We start from the raw sequence: 16866 nt of genomic DNA, 5'->3' as shown, positions 1-16866 counted from the left end.
ACAACGCTGATCAGAAACAACAATGCTCTGTAACCAGAAGGATCAGCCCCTGTATCCTATCAGGCGAGTGGCTTTGGTGTAGTGATACTTTCTATGAAGCATTTTAGCACAGGTGCTTCCATTTCTCAGTAGAGTAGCTTCTGGTGTGTTTGAGTTTGCATGTGCATTGTGGGTGTGAGCAAGAGAGAGGAAAAGAGTGTGGTGTGTGTGGCTCTCTGCATGTAAGTGTGTGTTAGTGTGTGTGGTGCATGGCTCTCTGCATTTTCAGTGCAAACCTCTATTTATTTGTGTGTGCGTGCATGTGTGTGTGTATTCTGTGTGGACTGTGTGCTGCCATATCAGGTTTTGTGAGTGAGGACAAGCTACCCTGCTCTGTCATCAGAGCAGGAAGCTGTGACGGGAATCCTCGACACTTGGGTCACGTGACTGGGAAGAAGGATGCCCACGTCAGAGAGGATGATGGGAAAAGCGTGTCACATACCATAAAGGGGGAGGATGGTATGCCATCAGAGCCGTGTGGTCACTTGGTGGTGGATGTGAAAACACAAAAAAACTCCACTCACTCAAATTAAAAAGATCAGTTACAACACAATAATGAGGGCAGGACACTTACAGTAAACTCAGTTGTCCACTCCGTTTCCAGCTCACTTAGTGGCAACTCCCATACATTTAAAGCATATTGGCATCCATGTAATAATAATAAGATGAATATGAATATGTTTCGATTTTTTTATTTATTACATTTCTACTATGTTGTTATTTTTGTATTATTATTTACTGCCATTTTATATTATTATTTGTTATTGTTTATAATTTTATTACAATGTATATTGTATGCATTGTTGCTTTAGCAATATTGACACAATGATTTTCATGCCAATAAAGCAGCTTGAATTATAATTTTTTTTTAAAGAATAATAAAAAGAGTGTTAAGTACCTTGCTCAAGGGAATATCGGCAGATTTTTTTACCTTGTCCCCTCAGGTATTTGAACCAGCTACTTTTCGGTTTATGCCCCAACACTCTAACCGCTAGGCTACCTGCATGTAGTACTGGCCACCTTTCTCCTCTCCAACCTGGCCAGGTTAATTATATACTGGTATAGCAAAGTCTAATCTTATGACCTCATTATACCTCACACAGTCAGGGAAGCACTTGAGACAGAGCACAGACAGAGATTCCAAGAGAGATCAACTAATAGTCATATTGTGATGTCATTGCTTACTGTTCACCTCAGTTGATCAGATGATTTAAGTCGTAAGCAACACAGAATTAGAGCATTTGTTTATCTCCCATACAATGTGTGTGCTGCCATATCCGGTTTCGTGAGTGAGGACATACATTTGTTTATCTCCCATACAATGTTTGGTGTTTATTTGGTTTGTCATTCAGCACAGATGGGGGTGCAATCAAAAACATCTGCAAGATCTACTCTGATTCCAGCTCACTTAGTGGCAACTTCCATACAGTCAAAGCATGTAGGCATCTATGTAATAATAATCGGCACTGCAACGGAGTGACGTTTTCAGGGGTTGAAGGGGATCTTTTTTAATAAGCTGGCAGTATCTGCTCGCTCCTTGTTCTTTCACCTGGGTTTGCCAGGGACCTGTGCCAAGGGTTTGTGAGGATGTTTTGCAGATGCTTGTCTGAAATCCGATTCACAACATGGACTAAGGTTGGGAACGTTTCTAACAGTTTCCTCGGCACTGCAATGGCCAGGCCGGAATCTGGGAATGGAATCAAACAGGAATTCCCTGACAAGGCCTACAAGGTGAGAGAGATGGGTGGTGAATCATTCACGGATCCAAACAACATGAGGTTTTGGGCATCTGCAGGCCACAACACCGCAAACCCTGACAAGGCACATTGTCAGAAAATAGGCGAGCTCACAAGCACAGAATACAACTGGACGAGAGCTTAAGCACCTGTTAGCTTTTTCAAATCTATACTGTGCTTAGAATTCAGAAGTGGATAAGTTTCCACATATGGTTTCCATAGTCTCTTTTCATATTTCCATGCAATCCTCCCTCTATCTGATTCCTCTTTGGTAACTTCTATGATTTTACATATTCCCGCATTAGTTTATATCCCAGAACATATTCAGAAGATTAGGTCTTCTGCATGCATGTAAACCAGTGTGGATGAGCAAGCACCTGTCTATCCTCGCCATAGGAGGAGGACTTCTAAAGCCCTTCTTTTGGCAGGGGAATCACTGCATAGCTATCCTGAAAGGGGAAAACATCAGGCCTCAGCATGCAACAACCCCACAGACCAGAGACAATGAATGCCCTGCCAAGCCCCTCCTCCTCTTTAACTCCTCAGATGACTTTCAGAACATGATTGTAACCGAGAACATGATCACGTCCGTAGCTATCAACCCTGGAAGATCATGAAAGGAACCGCATACCAACACAGGAACCGCATTCCAATACACGTCGGATGCATCTGGGAAAATAAAGAACGTGAATAAATAACTCGCAGCTGGAATCAGATGTCACTCTCTCTAAGATAAAGAGTGAAAAATGGGGTGTGAGTTATTGGACCTCTTTTGAAGGGTCGGCCTTTTTGTAAATGTAGCTTAGGTTTTCTTAGTATCTGCCAAAGATCAACATGATGATACCCTTGGTATTTTATCTGCTTTGACCCGGTGAAATAAATGATGTACTCATTGTAGCATCATCTACACTGTTAATCATCTTTAAAGGCTCCTTTGCTATTGATCCTTGATGTCTCTCCTTATGGAGCGCTAACCTAATGTTGTGGCGTTTCTGGTCCCGCCGGGGAGGAAAAAAACTGTCCGGGGAGGTTCTCTTCTGCACTGTTGAACCAATCCAGTAAATATGGAGGAGGAGTTAAGATGGAGTGTCGCCTTGTTAAAGTCCTCTTTTTTCATTTCCCATGAAAACCAGATTTATCCAGTTGTTTTACGACCACGCAGAGGGTGTTGGAGCACAGAGCATGTAGTCATTGGGTCACTATCGCCCTATTGTGGACTAGTAGAGAACAGAACAAGTGCAGGAGTGGATTCACATGGTTCCATGAATTCACATTATATAACGGGTTCCAAAAAATTGCATTTATGCCTCAATACAACATTTTATTTTCCATAACCATTATCTCTACATGCAAAATAACGACAATATTTGCCATGAACATTACACTGTTGTGCAAATCAAGTAGGCTACCTTCTCATCACATAATATGAAGAAAAAAATGTTATAAATGTTTGATAACATATTTGGTCCCCTTAATAAATGTTTTATATGTACACTGTATTCCATCAAACGATATTCACTTAATGAAAAAAAGGCAACTTTACCACAACCATACTTCTTCAACCATCCAGTCTGTTCTGATTTGCAGAGGGAATCAACTTGGGCAAGTATATAAGCAACGCAGGTGTGAGATTTACACATTGAAAAGATGGAAGACAATAGTGATCACCCCCTCCACTCTTCTCATACTGTAGTTAATACAAACACAGTACAGATCTACCTTTCAAAAAGTTTAGGCAGTCGAAGCACTGGGACCAAGCATGTTGTGATGCAGATGTTTGCCATGTGATGCTGATTTGGCACCATGTTAGCCAAGCTAACATGGATCCAGTTGAGGTGATTCCCAGCATCAGCACCCCACTGATCCAATGGAGGTCCCAGAGGAGAGTGATTAGTCAGTCTTCTTGTTCTGCTCTCTACGGGCCTTTCTCTTCAGTTGCAGGGTCTTCAGCTCTATCATGGTGGAGAACGTCCTGTACACCCACAACGCCTGAGACACACATGCACAAATCTGTTAACACAGGCCTAGGATCAGCTCTCTTTCACTTGGGATTTAATGGTTAAGAATGACCTTTAAAACTTACAACAATGATGATTGTGTTGAGCAGAAGGGGAATGGAGTAGACCAAAGATATGAACATCCCATTTGAGTCAAAGTACTGGAACTTGGAAAATGACCTGTGAAATGACAAAATAAGTTGTTCCTCACTACACTAACTCAATTACAAAAAAAACAGTCAACATATTTTCACCCAGTATACCATGGCCTGCAGCTCAATTACATCTTTACCTCCAGTTCATGGCTGCCACCTCGTTCAGATATTCAGCACTGTACACCATGCATACTGTGGAGAGAGGAGAAACAGTAATTACTGGATGGCATGAATAAATGTTTGTGTATAAAATGTGTAGAGATCACATATAACCAACAATATGTTATACAATGCAAGTAGTTGAAACACACATCCACTTACCCATAACCAGGAACTGGCATATTTGCACTCTGTAGAACCTACGTGTCAGGAGAGTTGCGAGGAGACAGACAGCATGGAACCCCAGAAGTCCAATAAGCCACGGCTCAGACCACTGTATCTGCAGACATGAAATTAAACAGCGGTTTAGCTAGCTAACTACATTTCCAAACAATCAACAGCATCGTGTTAGAGGACAGTGGGTTGGCATTGATACTAGCTACTAGATAAGCAGCAAGCTAACTCATAAGCAACAGCTGTAATACTAGCTAGTTAGCACTCTAAATTCACAACAACCAGATAACTGGTCAGACCTATCTTAATCTATTTTATCTTGTAAGATATTTCTCTATTTTGACTAGCAGAGAAACCAACAAAGACAGCTAGCTCTCAAGCTAAGCTAGCTAGGCTAACTCATCTTTCCTAAGGCAAGCTAGCATCAAAGAGAACGTTCCGACGAATAAGAAAGACAAACCAAACTTACAGACATCAGAAATGTCCATATTGATGTGACTCGCATATTGCTAAATGCATCGATTGGAATAGAGCTTATATTTTGTGCTTTCTGATCAGTCATCTTGACAAAATACACGTTCACAACTACTGTGTAAACACAAGAAACGAATGCGGAAGCAACGCCCCCTCCGTCGCCGAAACTTGACGTCACCGCTACTTCTTCTTCTATGATATAGTGGCGGTCCGATATTTTTTTTTTAAGTTGAATGCCGCCACCTACTGTACTGGAGTGTGTGGTCTTCTTCGGTGGGGTTTATCGGTGGTTGGCATCCAACGTCATGGTGCATTACCGCCACCTACAGTACTGGAGTGTGGGCCAGAGACAGGGGAAACTAAATCCTAGCCCGTTGCTCTTAAAGATAACAAAACATTTGAGACTCTAATGAATCTAAATCTAATGAAGTTTTACTCAATATACTCTTTAATCTAATTTCCTGTATCCCCTTCTCCCTCATACTTGATCTCAGCCTCTCTCTTTCCCTCTGATACTGCCCACACTGTAGCAATACATGCTTCATGGGCTCTGTTTCCCGGCAATAATCACACTTTCCTGTTGGATGCTTTCCTATGACAATTAAGTTCTTATTCAACTGGCTGTGTCCCAGCCTTAATAATGTAAAAATAGACTCCTCTCTTCTGTCCCTTCCTGCCGTCCTCCCCTCCCTGACTTTCCTTCTAAGTGCTTGTTTAGCCAGTTCCCCTCTACCCCTACATGGGCTGGGACCCGAGTAACTCTTATCTGTACACCCATCTGTCGAATCCTGCCATGGGTTTGTAGCACCTCATAAAGCAGGTCTTGTCTGCTATGTTAGCTAAAAGACTGGAGACTCAATAACTCTGCACATGAATCAGAGCAAATAACTACTCTGTCTGGCTTGACTTCCTCCACCCACTGCAACGAGCGACTGGAACAAGCTGCAACCAACACTCAAAATGGACAGTTTTATCTCAATCTCTTCATTCAAAGATTCAATCATAGACACTTACTGACAGTAAGTGTCTATGTGTGATGTATTGTTGTCTCTACCTTCTTGCCCTTTGTGCTGTTGTCTGTGCCCAATAATGTTTGTACCCTGTTTTGTGCTACCATGTTGTGCTGCTGCCATGTTGTGTTGCTACCATGCTGTGTTGTCATGTGTTGCTGCCTTGCTATGTTGTTGTCTTAGGTCTCTCTTTATGTTGTGTTGTCTCTCTTGTGGTGTGTGTTTTGTCCTATATTTTTATTTTATTTATTTTTATTTTTAATCCCAGGCCCCCGTCCCCGCAGGAGTCCTTTTGCCTTTTGGTATGCCGTCATTGTAAATAAGAATATGTTCTTAACTAACTTGCCTAGTTAAATAAAGGTTAAATAAAATACAAATGCCAACAGTATGGCCATCAGCTCCGCCACATATACAGCCAGATGATCTGTAATATGTTTCCTGACTTCAACCCCACATTCCTGCACTACAAATGCTGACCCAGTGCGTCCTGTCCTTGGATCTTTTGAACTATCTGTGTAAATGGCCACAAAATCCTGATACACAGTATCCAGACGTCTCTAAAACCTTGTGTAATCTTAAGATCCTGTATACTCCCCTTGTCTTAACGGTCAAAAATGACCCACCTTCACTAAACCCCTAAAATAAAGCAGCTTAATTGAATTTTAAACCCCAAATCTATTTTGCTTGAAGAAACAACCTGTCATTCATCACACACTTTGTGAATATCTGGGTTTTCCCTCTTCACAATGCAGAAAGACTGCATTTAATGAGTGGACACCACTCGTTTTTATTACAACACACCTGTCATAATTGTTTTCTTTACTAAAGTAGAGGTTAATTATTGTTATTATTATTATTATTGCTAAAGGTACTGCATAGGTGTAAACATAATTTTTTTAGCAAGAGATAGCACTTGTATAGCCTAAGAAAGTAGCAGAAATGTGCAGAAAGGAGTTTGAATGGATTTTATTAAAGGGGAACAACAGTCTTGAACTTTTTTGGCAACATAGTGATATATTCTTATATACTGTACAATGAGGAATTCAACTACAAAATACTAGCCTTCTCCCATTTTTTAACCATTGCCCCCACCCACAAGTTGTATAAACAACAACAATAAGAATAAAATAAGATAATAGATACTAAACAAAAACGTGAAGAACATAAATCAACTCTAATTAGCACACGTAGGACAGTATGCAAGTGTGTGTGCATGGACTTTGCAGATGTATTTCTCACATGTGCAGCACATAGTATTTATTTTACAGTCTTTCTTTGGAGGGCATAATTGGCATCTCCTCCTCTTGCCTGCCCCAGCTGCAGCCTCAGGTGGATCAGAACAAGATTCAGCCCCCTGAACAGTTTTCACAAGTGCTGTAGAGGCTACTGTGCGGGGGAGGCGCTCCCTTCTTTGAATGTATGGGGTTACAAGTGCCTTTCCCAGCTGCTCCAGGAACACCCTCCTCTTGTTCCTCTTATCAGGCATCCAGGTAGGGTTGATCTTGTTCCATATCACAAAGGCATTGTATGAGGACACAACAATGATGTTATGGAAGATGACCAGGGGCCAGTGGGCAGTCATCCTCCTGCAGCTGTAAGTTCCAATTACCTTGTCCAGGTTGTCCACACCTCCTTTGTTGTGGTTGTAGTCCAGGATGATGGCTGGCTTCCTGTCCTGACGATCACTGATCTCAGCCATTTTGTGAGGTGTGCTCAGGAGGGCCACATTCTTGTTCCTCATTGGGAGGTAAGAAACTAGAGTGGTGGTGGGGGTGAAGGCAAACTTTGATGAGAAGGCCTCTCTCCCCCTTGTTGCGAGGAGTGCAGGGGAGAGCTCGTTGGGTCCTTTCCTGGCTTCCGGATTGGTACCACTACTGCCTCCTTCCAACTGCCTGGTAGTTTCCCCTCCTCCCACACTCTGTTGTATAACACCAATTCCTTATCCAATGCCTCATCACTAAGATGGGCCAACATAACATAGCACACTTCATCTTTCCCAGGTGAAGTTACCACAGCCTAACCTATTTACCTTTTTCACCTCTGCCATGGTAAATGGTGCATTCATCATTTACATCCTCCCTCCTATCCAGCACTCTAGGATGCTCCTTTCTCTCCCCCTCTTCTGCCAAATTTGCCGAGCTATGCACTTGGACAAACGCTTTGGGCATCATCTATGCCTTCTCCTCATCTGTTACTGCCACATCCTTCCCAATCGTCAACATTGGATAATCCCACTCCCTTCTGACTCGTCCTTTTAATCATCCCCCCACACTTCTCCCACAGGTGTCGCCCTTCCATTGGTGTCACAGAACCGATGCCAACATGACCTCTTTGCCTGACGGATAGTTCTCCTCACTAGAGCCTGTGCCTGCTTATACTGAATCAAATGTTGGAAGTTATGCGTCCTTTTCGATACTCTAAATGCCCTGTTCCTACTCCTCAACATTTCCCCACACTCCTCCATCCACCATGGCACTGCTTTCCTCCTCCTCCTCCCTGAACTCCTCCCTGAAGCCTCAGTAGCTGTCCCCACTAACGCTGTTCTCACCCATTTATTCATACTATCCAAATCCCTCTCATATACACCCGAGCCATCACCTGCTCACTCAGCTCCTGAAACTAATCCCACTTTGCCCTTCCCAACACCCACCTGCCTACTCCATCCATGGACACCTCCTCCTCCCTACAGCCTACTGGGCATACTACGGGGTAATGATCAAATCAAATTTAATTTGTCACATGCACTGAATACAACACGTGTAGCCCTTACAGTGAAATGCTTACTTACAAGCCCTTAACCAACAATGCAGTTTAAAGAAAAATACCTACAAAAATAAGAAATAAAAGTAACAAATAATTAAAGAGCAGCAGTAAAATAAAAATAGCGAGGCTATATACAGGGGGCACCTGTTAGTTAAGGTAATATGTACATGTAGGTAGAGTTATTAAAGTGACTATGCATAGATAATAAACAGGGAGTAGCAGTGGTGTAAAAGAGGGAGGGGGGGGGGGAAATGCAAATAGTCTGGGTAGCCATTTGATTAGATGTTCAGGAAGTCTTATGGCTTGGAGGTAGAAGCTGTTTAGAAGTCTCTTGGACCTAGACTTGGCGCTCCAGTACCACTTGCCGTGCGGTAGTAGAGAGAACAGTTTATGACTAAGGTGGCTGGAGTCTTCGACCTACTATATACCAGGGCCGCCTGGTATATAGTATGTCCTAGATGTCAGGAAGCTTGGTCCCAGTGATGTACTGGGCCGTACGCACTACCCTTTGGCCGAGCAGTTGCCATACCAGGCAGTGATGCAACCAGTCAGGATGCTCTTGATGGTGCAGCTGTAGAACCTTTTAAGGATCTAAGGACCCATGCCAAATCTTTTCGGTCTCCTGAGGGGGAATAGGTTTTGTTGTGCCCTCTTCACGACTTGTCTTGGTGTGCTTGGACCATGTTAGTTTGTTGGTGATGTGGACACCAAGGAACTTGAAACTCTCAACCTGCGCCACTACAGCCCCTCCTTTTCCTGTAGTCCACAATTATCTTCTTTGTCCTGATCACGTTGAGGAAGAGGTTGTTGTCCTAGCACCACACAGCCAGGTATCTGACCTCCTCCCTATAAACGGCCAGGTATCTGACCTCCTCCCATTAAAATCCCCACACCACATTACCTTACTTCTATCCTGGCCCTTCACCCTCTCCAACACTTCCAGGTCCAATATCAGACACAGATTATAGTAGTTCACTACCACCCCTCCTCTCAACCACACCTCCACCACCACATATTCCTGTCAATACCTTTGTGTAGCATCCTGTAGGAAAGTCCTTGCTTCATGAAGGTGACACACCCTCCCCCTACATCTCTGTCCCTACGAACCACGACATATCCCTGTATGATAAACTCCACAGTCGGTTTGAGCCATGTTTCCTGCACACAAATCACATCAGGCTTAGCTGGCATATCTACAATGAACTGCTTGAACTCCTGCCCATTAGCCAACAGGCTTTGAGCATTCCATTGTAGTATTACCACCATAATTAAGATCCAGTAATCAATGACTCCACCCTCGGCTGACTGAGGTAATATCAAACCTCTTCCCATGTCAACACTGTCATACTCAGATGTCTCCCAGCAGCTTTCACTATTAGCTGAATACTCTTTGTTTTTGACTCTACTTTAGCAGTGCTATTGATAGCTCATGCTACGAACATCACCAACTTTCTCTTATCTATGTATACCATATCACCGCCCACCAGCCCCGTAATCCCCAGTCTAGATGCTCCTACCCATTTCTTCCTTGAACCTGTATCTCCCTGGACCTGGACCACCCTCACTGCCTCTGCATATGACACCCCTCTCTCCACTCTCACTTGTTGCACCTCCACTGCCATCTTCATAGCCTCACACCCACTTTATGCCACACTATGAGCACCCCCACAGCTGCAGCACATTGGTTGTACACCATCCCCGCTCTTCCCATACTCATGCTCCCCTCCACACCCGGCACACCTCTTTCTCTTTACAGGCTGTTGCCCAAACCTCTGGCTTGTTAAAACATCTTCAAGGCTTCGGTACATACGCCCTCACCTAATAACTAATATATCATATGGTTACTTTATTTGGCAGTACCCGGTCCTTGAAGTGTAACAGAATAGGCAGGCTATATACCCTAACTCCACCCCTTGTTGCTTGCACTCTTTGAACGTTCCCTAGAACTCCTCCTCTCAAGTCGTCACTTACCTATTTAGTGCCAACACTCACAAGCACTCCTGTTATCACCCCTTTAATCCACTGCTTCCCTGCTTGATCATTCCGGCTGCTCGACACCACCTTACACTTCCCTATTTGCTTCACTCTGAAAGCTTTTTCCCTCTGCACCATGTCCTTACAGAACACCAACAAGATCCCATCTCAACATTTTAGCATTGACAACTTCCCCAATCAACTCTTTTACCACAGCTGTCAACCTTATTGGACTCATAGCCACAACTCCCCTTCCTCCCTAAACTTCAGAATCACTTTATGCTCTTCCTCATGTCCATGCTCCCCTCGTGTCTTATGTTCCCTACCTCTGTACTTTCTACCTCTGAACTGCCGCTAGCATTAGTCTCCTCAAACGTCCTTTTCTGCCGCCTCTCTGCCTCCATAGACCTCTCGCTCCCCTTCAAATCCCTACTCCCTTTTCTCCTGCTTTCTTTTTCTCTTTCTTTATTTGTATCACTATGCTCCATACTTGCTTCACTTTCTTCTCCATCACTCTCTCTTGCCATCTCTGACCCAGTCACAGCACAGCCGTGCCGAACCGTCGCCACACCAAGTAAAGTTTGGTTGTTTGTTTATCAACGGTTGATCGCTAGCCACAGCTTTCAGCTTCTCCATCACTTCTCCCTGAGTTCTAAGCAAAGCCCGCAGCTTCCCAATCACAACTAAATGTCAGACTCAGAGTCCGTATTGTTGTGTCCACACATAAACCTATCGGAGTGTGTGGTCAATCACAGTTTACAACATTTTGAAATCCTCCTACCTAACTCAGTACTTCTGAGAAAATGTAAAAAAGCCCTACTAACTTCTAATAGACCCTCCCCCATCCCCCAAATTAGATTTACCAGATAATAAACTACTCAATACAGACAGAGAATCTGAGCATACTATAATTCTAACAGGTTGTACATCCTCCACCCACTGGAGGGCAACTAATATCGCCAACAGTTCAACTAAGTATACTGACAGTTCATCTGTTAGTCTTCTACATATCTGCACATCAAATTCAGGAATGTAAACGTCTGCTCCTGTGTACCCAGTATCTGGGTCCTTAGATCCGTCTGTGAAAAGCCATAAAAAAAACTTCTACCAATTGTCAACCAGTTTCCCGATTTCACTGACTTCTGACCAATCTTTCCTTTCCTCTAGCTAGGTTAGACCAACAACAGGATCTGAGAGTAACCATGGAGGAACATCCCCTATCACCACAGAAGGGCCAACTTCCAACTCCCTCAAACCACTCTCACCAGCAAGCTTTCCAACTTTTCAACCAAAACAACTGCCTAGTCTACTAGTATATTCCCAACGGTCGTCTAGAACAGTAGCAGTGGGATGCTCAACCTCACAGCCTTTCTGTCACAGTTGTTTAAAGGAGTGGACCAAGGCGCAGCGTGTATATCATTCCACATTTCATTATAACAGTGAAAGACATAAACATATAAATGCAAGACATATAAATAAACTAATAAACAAAACAACAAACCGTGACGAAGAGGTGCAACATACACTAACTCAAAACAATCTCCCACAAACCCAGGTGGGAAAAACAACCACTTAAATATGATCCCCAATTAGAGACAACGATGACCAGCTGCCTCTAATTGGAGATCATCCCCCCCAAAAAACATAGAAAAACAGAAACTAGAACCACCCAACATAGAAAATACAAACTAGACAAAAACCCCTGTCACGCCCTGACTTACTCTACCATAGAAAATAAAAGCTTTCTATGGTCAGGACGTGACACTTTCAACCTAACCCAATAAGCTAATGACAATTTTTTTACGCTGCTGTATACTGGATTCTATCCAGCCTTTGAAGCCAAGTCTTCGTTGCTGTTCCATAAACTATACACCCAAAATCAATTGGCGTCCTGATCAGAGCTTTATAAATATCCATCAACGATTGTCTATCAGTACCCCATTCATAACCAGAGACCGAGCACATAAGATTCACCACCTTCTTACACTTTGTTTCAACATTTATGACATGATCTGTAACGATGTGTGATGAGAGTCGGGAAGCAAGTTCAGGGAGTGAGTGTTTTAATAAAATAAACGGAACAGAAACACTAACAGCACACAGACATGAAACAGAAACAATGACGCCTGGGGAAGGAACCAAAGGGAGTTACACATATGGGGAAGGTAATAAGGGAAGTGACGGAGTCCAGGTGAGTCTGACGACACGCAGGTGCGCATAACGATGGTGACAGGTGTGCGCCATAACGAGCAGCCTGGTAACCTAGAGGCCAGAGAGGGAGCACACGTGACATGATCTTTCCATGTATATTGCTCATTGAACCATAGACCCAAATATTTGTACTTAGAAACCCTCCCATAGACTGTCCATACAGAAACAACTATATATTATCAGCAACTTTCTTCTTCGAGAAGAACATACAAGACTTCGCCACTGACAATTTAAAAACCCCAGTCAATCGACCATCTTTCAACATCCACTATAGCTTGTCGAATAGATTTGATCACATGAGAGACATTCCTTCCCCTCTTCCAAATAGCTCCATCATCAGCATATAGGGAAGCCCCAATACCCCTACCTACATTCGAAAACACATCGTTAATCATAATGTTGAACAACGTAGAACTGACAGCACTGCCCTGAGGAATACCATTGTCTACTCCATAGGCATCAGATAAAATGGATCCTATTTTAACTCGAAAAGAGAGATTAAATAAAAAGACCAAAACCTAGTTGCATAATTGCCCATCAATACCAAGTCTGTAGGCCTTCTCTCCACATAGTGTCATAAGCCTTTTCAATGTAAAGTTCTCAACTTCATTGATCACCTTTACTAATGCATCCAAAGTAGATCTACCTTTACGGAATCCACTTTGACATTGACTGAATAGACCTCTATGTTCCAGGAAATATGACAATCTGTTGACTATCATCTTTTCCATCAGTTTACACAAGTTAGAGGTCAGTGCTATTGGCCTGTAACTATCAGCACATAAAGGTTCCTTACCAGGCTGTAAGGGGTGCGTAACCGGTGGCAGGGAAGTCAGACGCAGGAGAGCAGAACTTGGTAATAGCCGGAGCAGTTTAATCACAAAACCAACGGCATAAAAAATAACAAGATATGGGTACAAAACCCGTCGCGCACCAATCAACACGTGCACAAGCACTTACAATAAACAATCCCACACAAAGACATGGGGGGAACTGTCACGTCCTGGCCAGTATAAGGGTTAATTAGTATTGTAGTTTGGTCAGGACGTGGCAGAGGGTAGTTGTTTTATGTGGTTCAGAGTGGTGTGTTTGTTTAAAGGGTGGGTGATTGTTCTATGTTTCGCCTTGTGCCTTACCAGACTGTTTTTGTTGATCATTCGTGTTTTGTTATTTTTGTACGTTCATTTTGAAAATAAATAAACATCAAGATGAGCCTGCACATACCTGCTGCGTTTTGGTCCTCCTTAACCGACGACAAGCGTGACAGAATCACCCACCAACTATGGACCAAGCAGCAGAGGAAGGAGCAGAGGGACTTCGAGTTGGACTGGCGGGAGAAGTGGACCTGGGAGGAAGTTCTGGACGGGGCCGGACCTTGGCACCAGGCTGGGGATTATCGCCGCCCGCAGTGGGAAATTGAGGCAGCCAAGGCAGAGAGGCGGAGGTACGAGGCCATGGACGCGCTGAGGGAGAAGCACGAGAGGCACCCCCAAGATTTTTTTTTGGGGGGGGCACACGGGTAGTTTGGCTAGGCGTAGGAAGAGCCGGAAGCCAGCTACCCGTGGTTATATGGAGGAGCGTATGGGGTGGAGAGCGCTATGTTTCGTTGAGGAGCGCACTATCTCACCCATACGCACGCACAGTCCGGTGCGAGTTATTCCAGCCCCTCGCAGGTGCCGTGCTAGAGCGGGCATCCAGCCTGGTAGGAGGATGCCTGCGCAGCGCATCTGGTCGCCGATACGCCTCCGAGGACCAGGCTACCCAACTCCCGCTCTACGCACGGCTACCATCAGGCCCCTGCACAGCCCAGTCTGCCCTGTACGAGCACCCCGCTCGTACAGGGCTACTAGTTCCATCCAGCCAAGGCGGGTTGTGCAGGAGGTAAGATCTAGACCGACTGTGCGCCTCCATAGCCCTGGGTTTCCAGCTCCTGTCTCTCGTGCGGACCCGGAAGTGCGTCAACCCAGTCCGACTCGTCCTGTTCCCGCTCCCCGCACTAGCCTTCAAGTGCGTAAACCCAGCCTCGCCAGTCAACAGTCGTCAGAGCTGCCCGCCAGTCAACAGTCGTCGGAGCTGCCCGCCAGTCAACAGTCGTCGGAGCTGCCCGCCAGTCAACAGTCGTCGGAGCTGCCCGCCAGTCAACAGTCGTCGGAGCTGCCCGCCAGTCAACAGTCGTCGGAGCTGCCCGCCAGTCAACAGTCGTCGGAGCTGCCCGCCAGTCAACAGTCGTCGGAGCTGCCCGCCAGTCAACAGTCGCCGGAGTGGCCAGACTGTGCTGAACTGCCGGAGTGGCCAGACTGCGCTGAACTGCCGGAGTGGCCAGACTGCGCTGAACTGCCGGAGTGGCCAGACTGCCCTGAACTGCCGGAGTGGCCAGACTGCCCTGAACTGCCGGACTGCCCAGACTGTCCCGAACTGCCGGACTGCCCAGACTGTCCCGAACTGCCGGACTGCCCAGACTGTCCCGAACTGCCGGACTGCCCAGACTGTCCCGAACTGCCAGACTGCCCAGACTGTCCCGAACTGCCAGACTGCCCAGACTGTCCCGAGCGGCCAGACTGGCCAGACTGCCCCGAACTGCCAGAGTGGCCCGGCTGCCCGGAACGGCCAGAACCGGAGCCACCTCCTGATATAGGTGGGTTGGGGAGGGGGGGTGTAGCACAGTGCCGTCGTTGACGGCAGCCACCCTCCCTTCCCTCCCTTTAGTAGAGTGGAATTTTTGTTTTGTTGTTTGGGGTTGTTGTTTTTGTTTTGTTTTTTGTTTTAAAGGTGCTTCCAGGGTTAGCACCTTTAAGGGGGGGGGTACTGTCACGTCCTGGCCAGTATAAGGGTTAATTAGTATTGTAGTTTGGTCAGGACGTGGCAGAGGGTATTTGTTTTATGTGGTTCAGGGTGGTGTGTTTGTTTAAATGGTGGGTGATTGTTCTGTGTTTCGCCTTGTGCCTTACCAGACTGTTTTTGTTGATTGTTCGTGTTTTGTTATTTTTGTACGTTCATTTTGAAAATAAATAAACATCAAGATGAGCCTGCACATACCTGCTGCGTTTTGGTCCTCCTTAACCGATGACAAGCGTGACAGGAACAGAGGGTTAAATACACAACAAGTGATTGAGGGGATTGAAACCAGGTGTGAGGAAAAACAAGACAAAACACATGGAAAATGAAAAGTGGATCGATGATGGCTAGAAGACCGGCGATGCCGAGCGCTGAGCGCCGCCCGAACAAAGAGAGGACCTGACTTCGGCGGAAGTCGTGACACAGGCTTTATAAAAAGGTAATATTCCTGCACGTTTCCAACCAGAAGGTATAACCCCCTCACTCCAAATCTTATTAAATAATCCCTGAAGAACATGTATGACCTCATCAGGTAGATGGTTAAATTACATGGCACAACTGACCATAACCTGGGGCTGTATATCCACAGATTAATAAGGCTGAATGCATCTCATGTATGGTAAAAACAGCATTCAACGAAGAGTCAACAGTATCCCTTTTCTTATACACATTAACAGGAGCATTTAAAATCTCCCACCTGCATTGCTTATATACTTGATCCAAAGTAACCCCACTATGTACCCTAGCAAATGTCTTCCCCAACAAGTCAGATTTTTCTTTTTCAGTTACAGCCATTTTTTGACTCACAACCAAAACTTGACTTTGAGTGGACTTGCTTCTTCCAGTCATCTTTATCAACATAGCCCATACATCGTCCAGCTCAGTACCCCTGCCAATTGTAGAGCAGAACTGTCTCCATGCATTTCTCTTGGCAGACTTAATGATCCTACATACTAAAGCTCTCTTCCTTTGGAAATCAACTAGATTCTCAGGAGTCATATTCATACGCAACACTGTAAGCCCTATTTCTTTCTCGAATAGCCACAGTGCATTCTTCAGTCCACCAAGGAACCACCTTCCTTTTCTCACCCACTTCACTCACTGGTACATATACATTCGCAGACGCAAAATCAGAGGTCACAGAGGCATTACATACATCAACCGTCCTCTCTAAAGACAACTGTCCAACAGACTTTAAGCAATGATCACCAAACTTTTCCCAGTCTGCTTTATGAAAGCAACATCTTCTGAACGGTACCCTATCTGGAATAGTAACATCAAAGTTCATGGTACACCAAATCAGGAAATTATCACTTCCAACAGTAGAATCATTCCTTAC

The 16866-nt window shown here is 44.8% G+C and overlaps 1 protein-coding gene across 1 annotated transcript; it reads right to left on the bottom strand.

Annotated features, from left to right (window-relative positions):
- Positions 1-3070: 3070 nt before the first annotated feature.
- tmem18 (transmembrane protein 18) lies at positions 3071-4889 on the bottom strand. The gene is made up of 5 exons (XM_029745066.1): positions 4730-4889; positions 4249-4366; positions 4065-4119; positions 3859-3952; positions 3071-3764 (listed from the first exon to the last, which is right to left on the bottom strand). Exons 1-5 carry the CDS (start codon positions 4820-4822, stop codon positions 3666-3668), a joined length of 459 nt encoding a protein of 152 aa, XP_029600926.1. The 5' UTR covers positions 4823-4889; the 3' UTR covers positions 3071-3665.
- Positions 4890-16866: the final 11977 nt, after the last annotated feature.

The sequence above is a fragment of the Salmo trutta genome, chromosome 1, assembly GCF_901001165.1.
Source record: "Salmo trutta chromosome 1, fSalTru1.1, whole genome shotgun sequence".
Taxonomy (NCBI): Eukaryota; Metazoa; Chordata; class Actinopteri; order Salmoniformes; family Salmonidae; genus Salmo; species Salmo trutta.
This window is presented reverse-complemented; position numbering and strand designations above follow the sequence as displayed.

Coding starts and splice junctions, on each gene's coding strand:
- tmem18 (XM_029745066.1), bottom strand. CDS start 4,822: ATGACTGATCAGAAAGCACAAAATATAAGCTCTATTCCAATCGATGCA. Junction 4,120..4,248: donor ATGCCAGTTCCTGGTTATGG/GTAAGTGGATGT, acceptor CTCTCTCCACAG/TATGCATGGTGTACAGTGCT. Junction 3,953..4,064: donor GTGGCAGCCATGAACTGGAG/GTAAAGATGTAA, acceptor GTCATTTCACAG/GTCATTTTCCAAGTTCCAGT.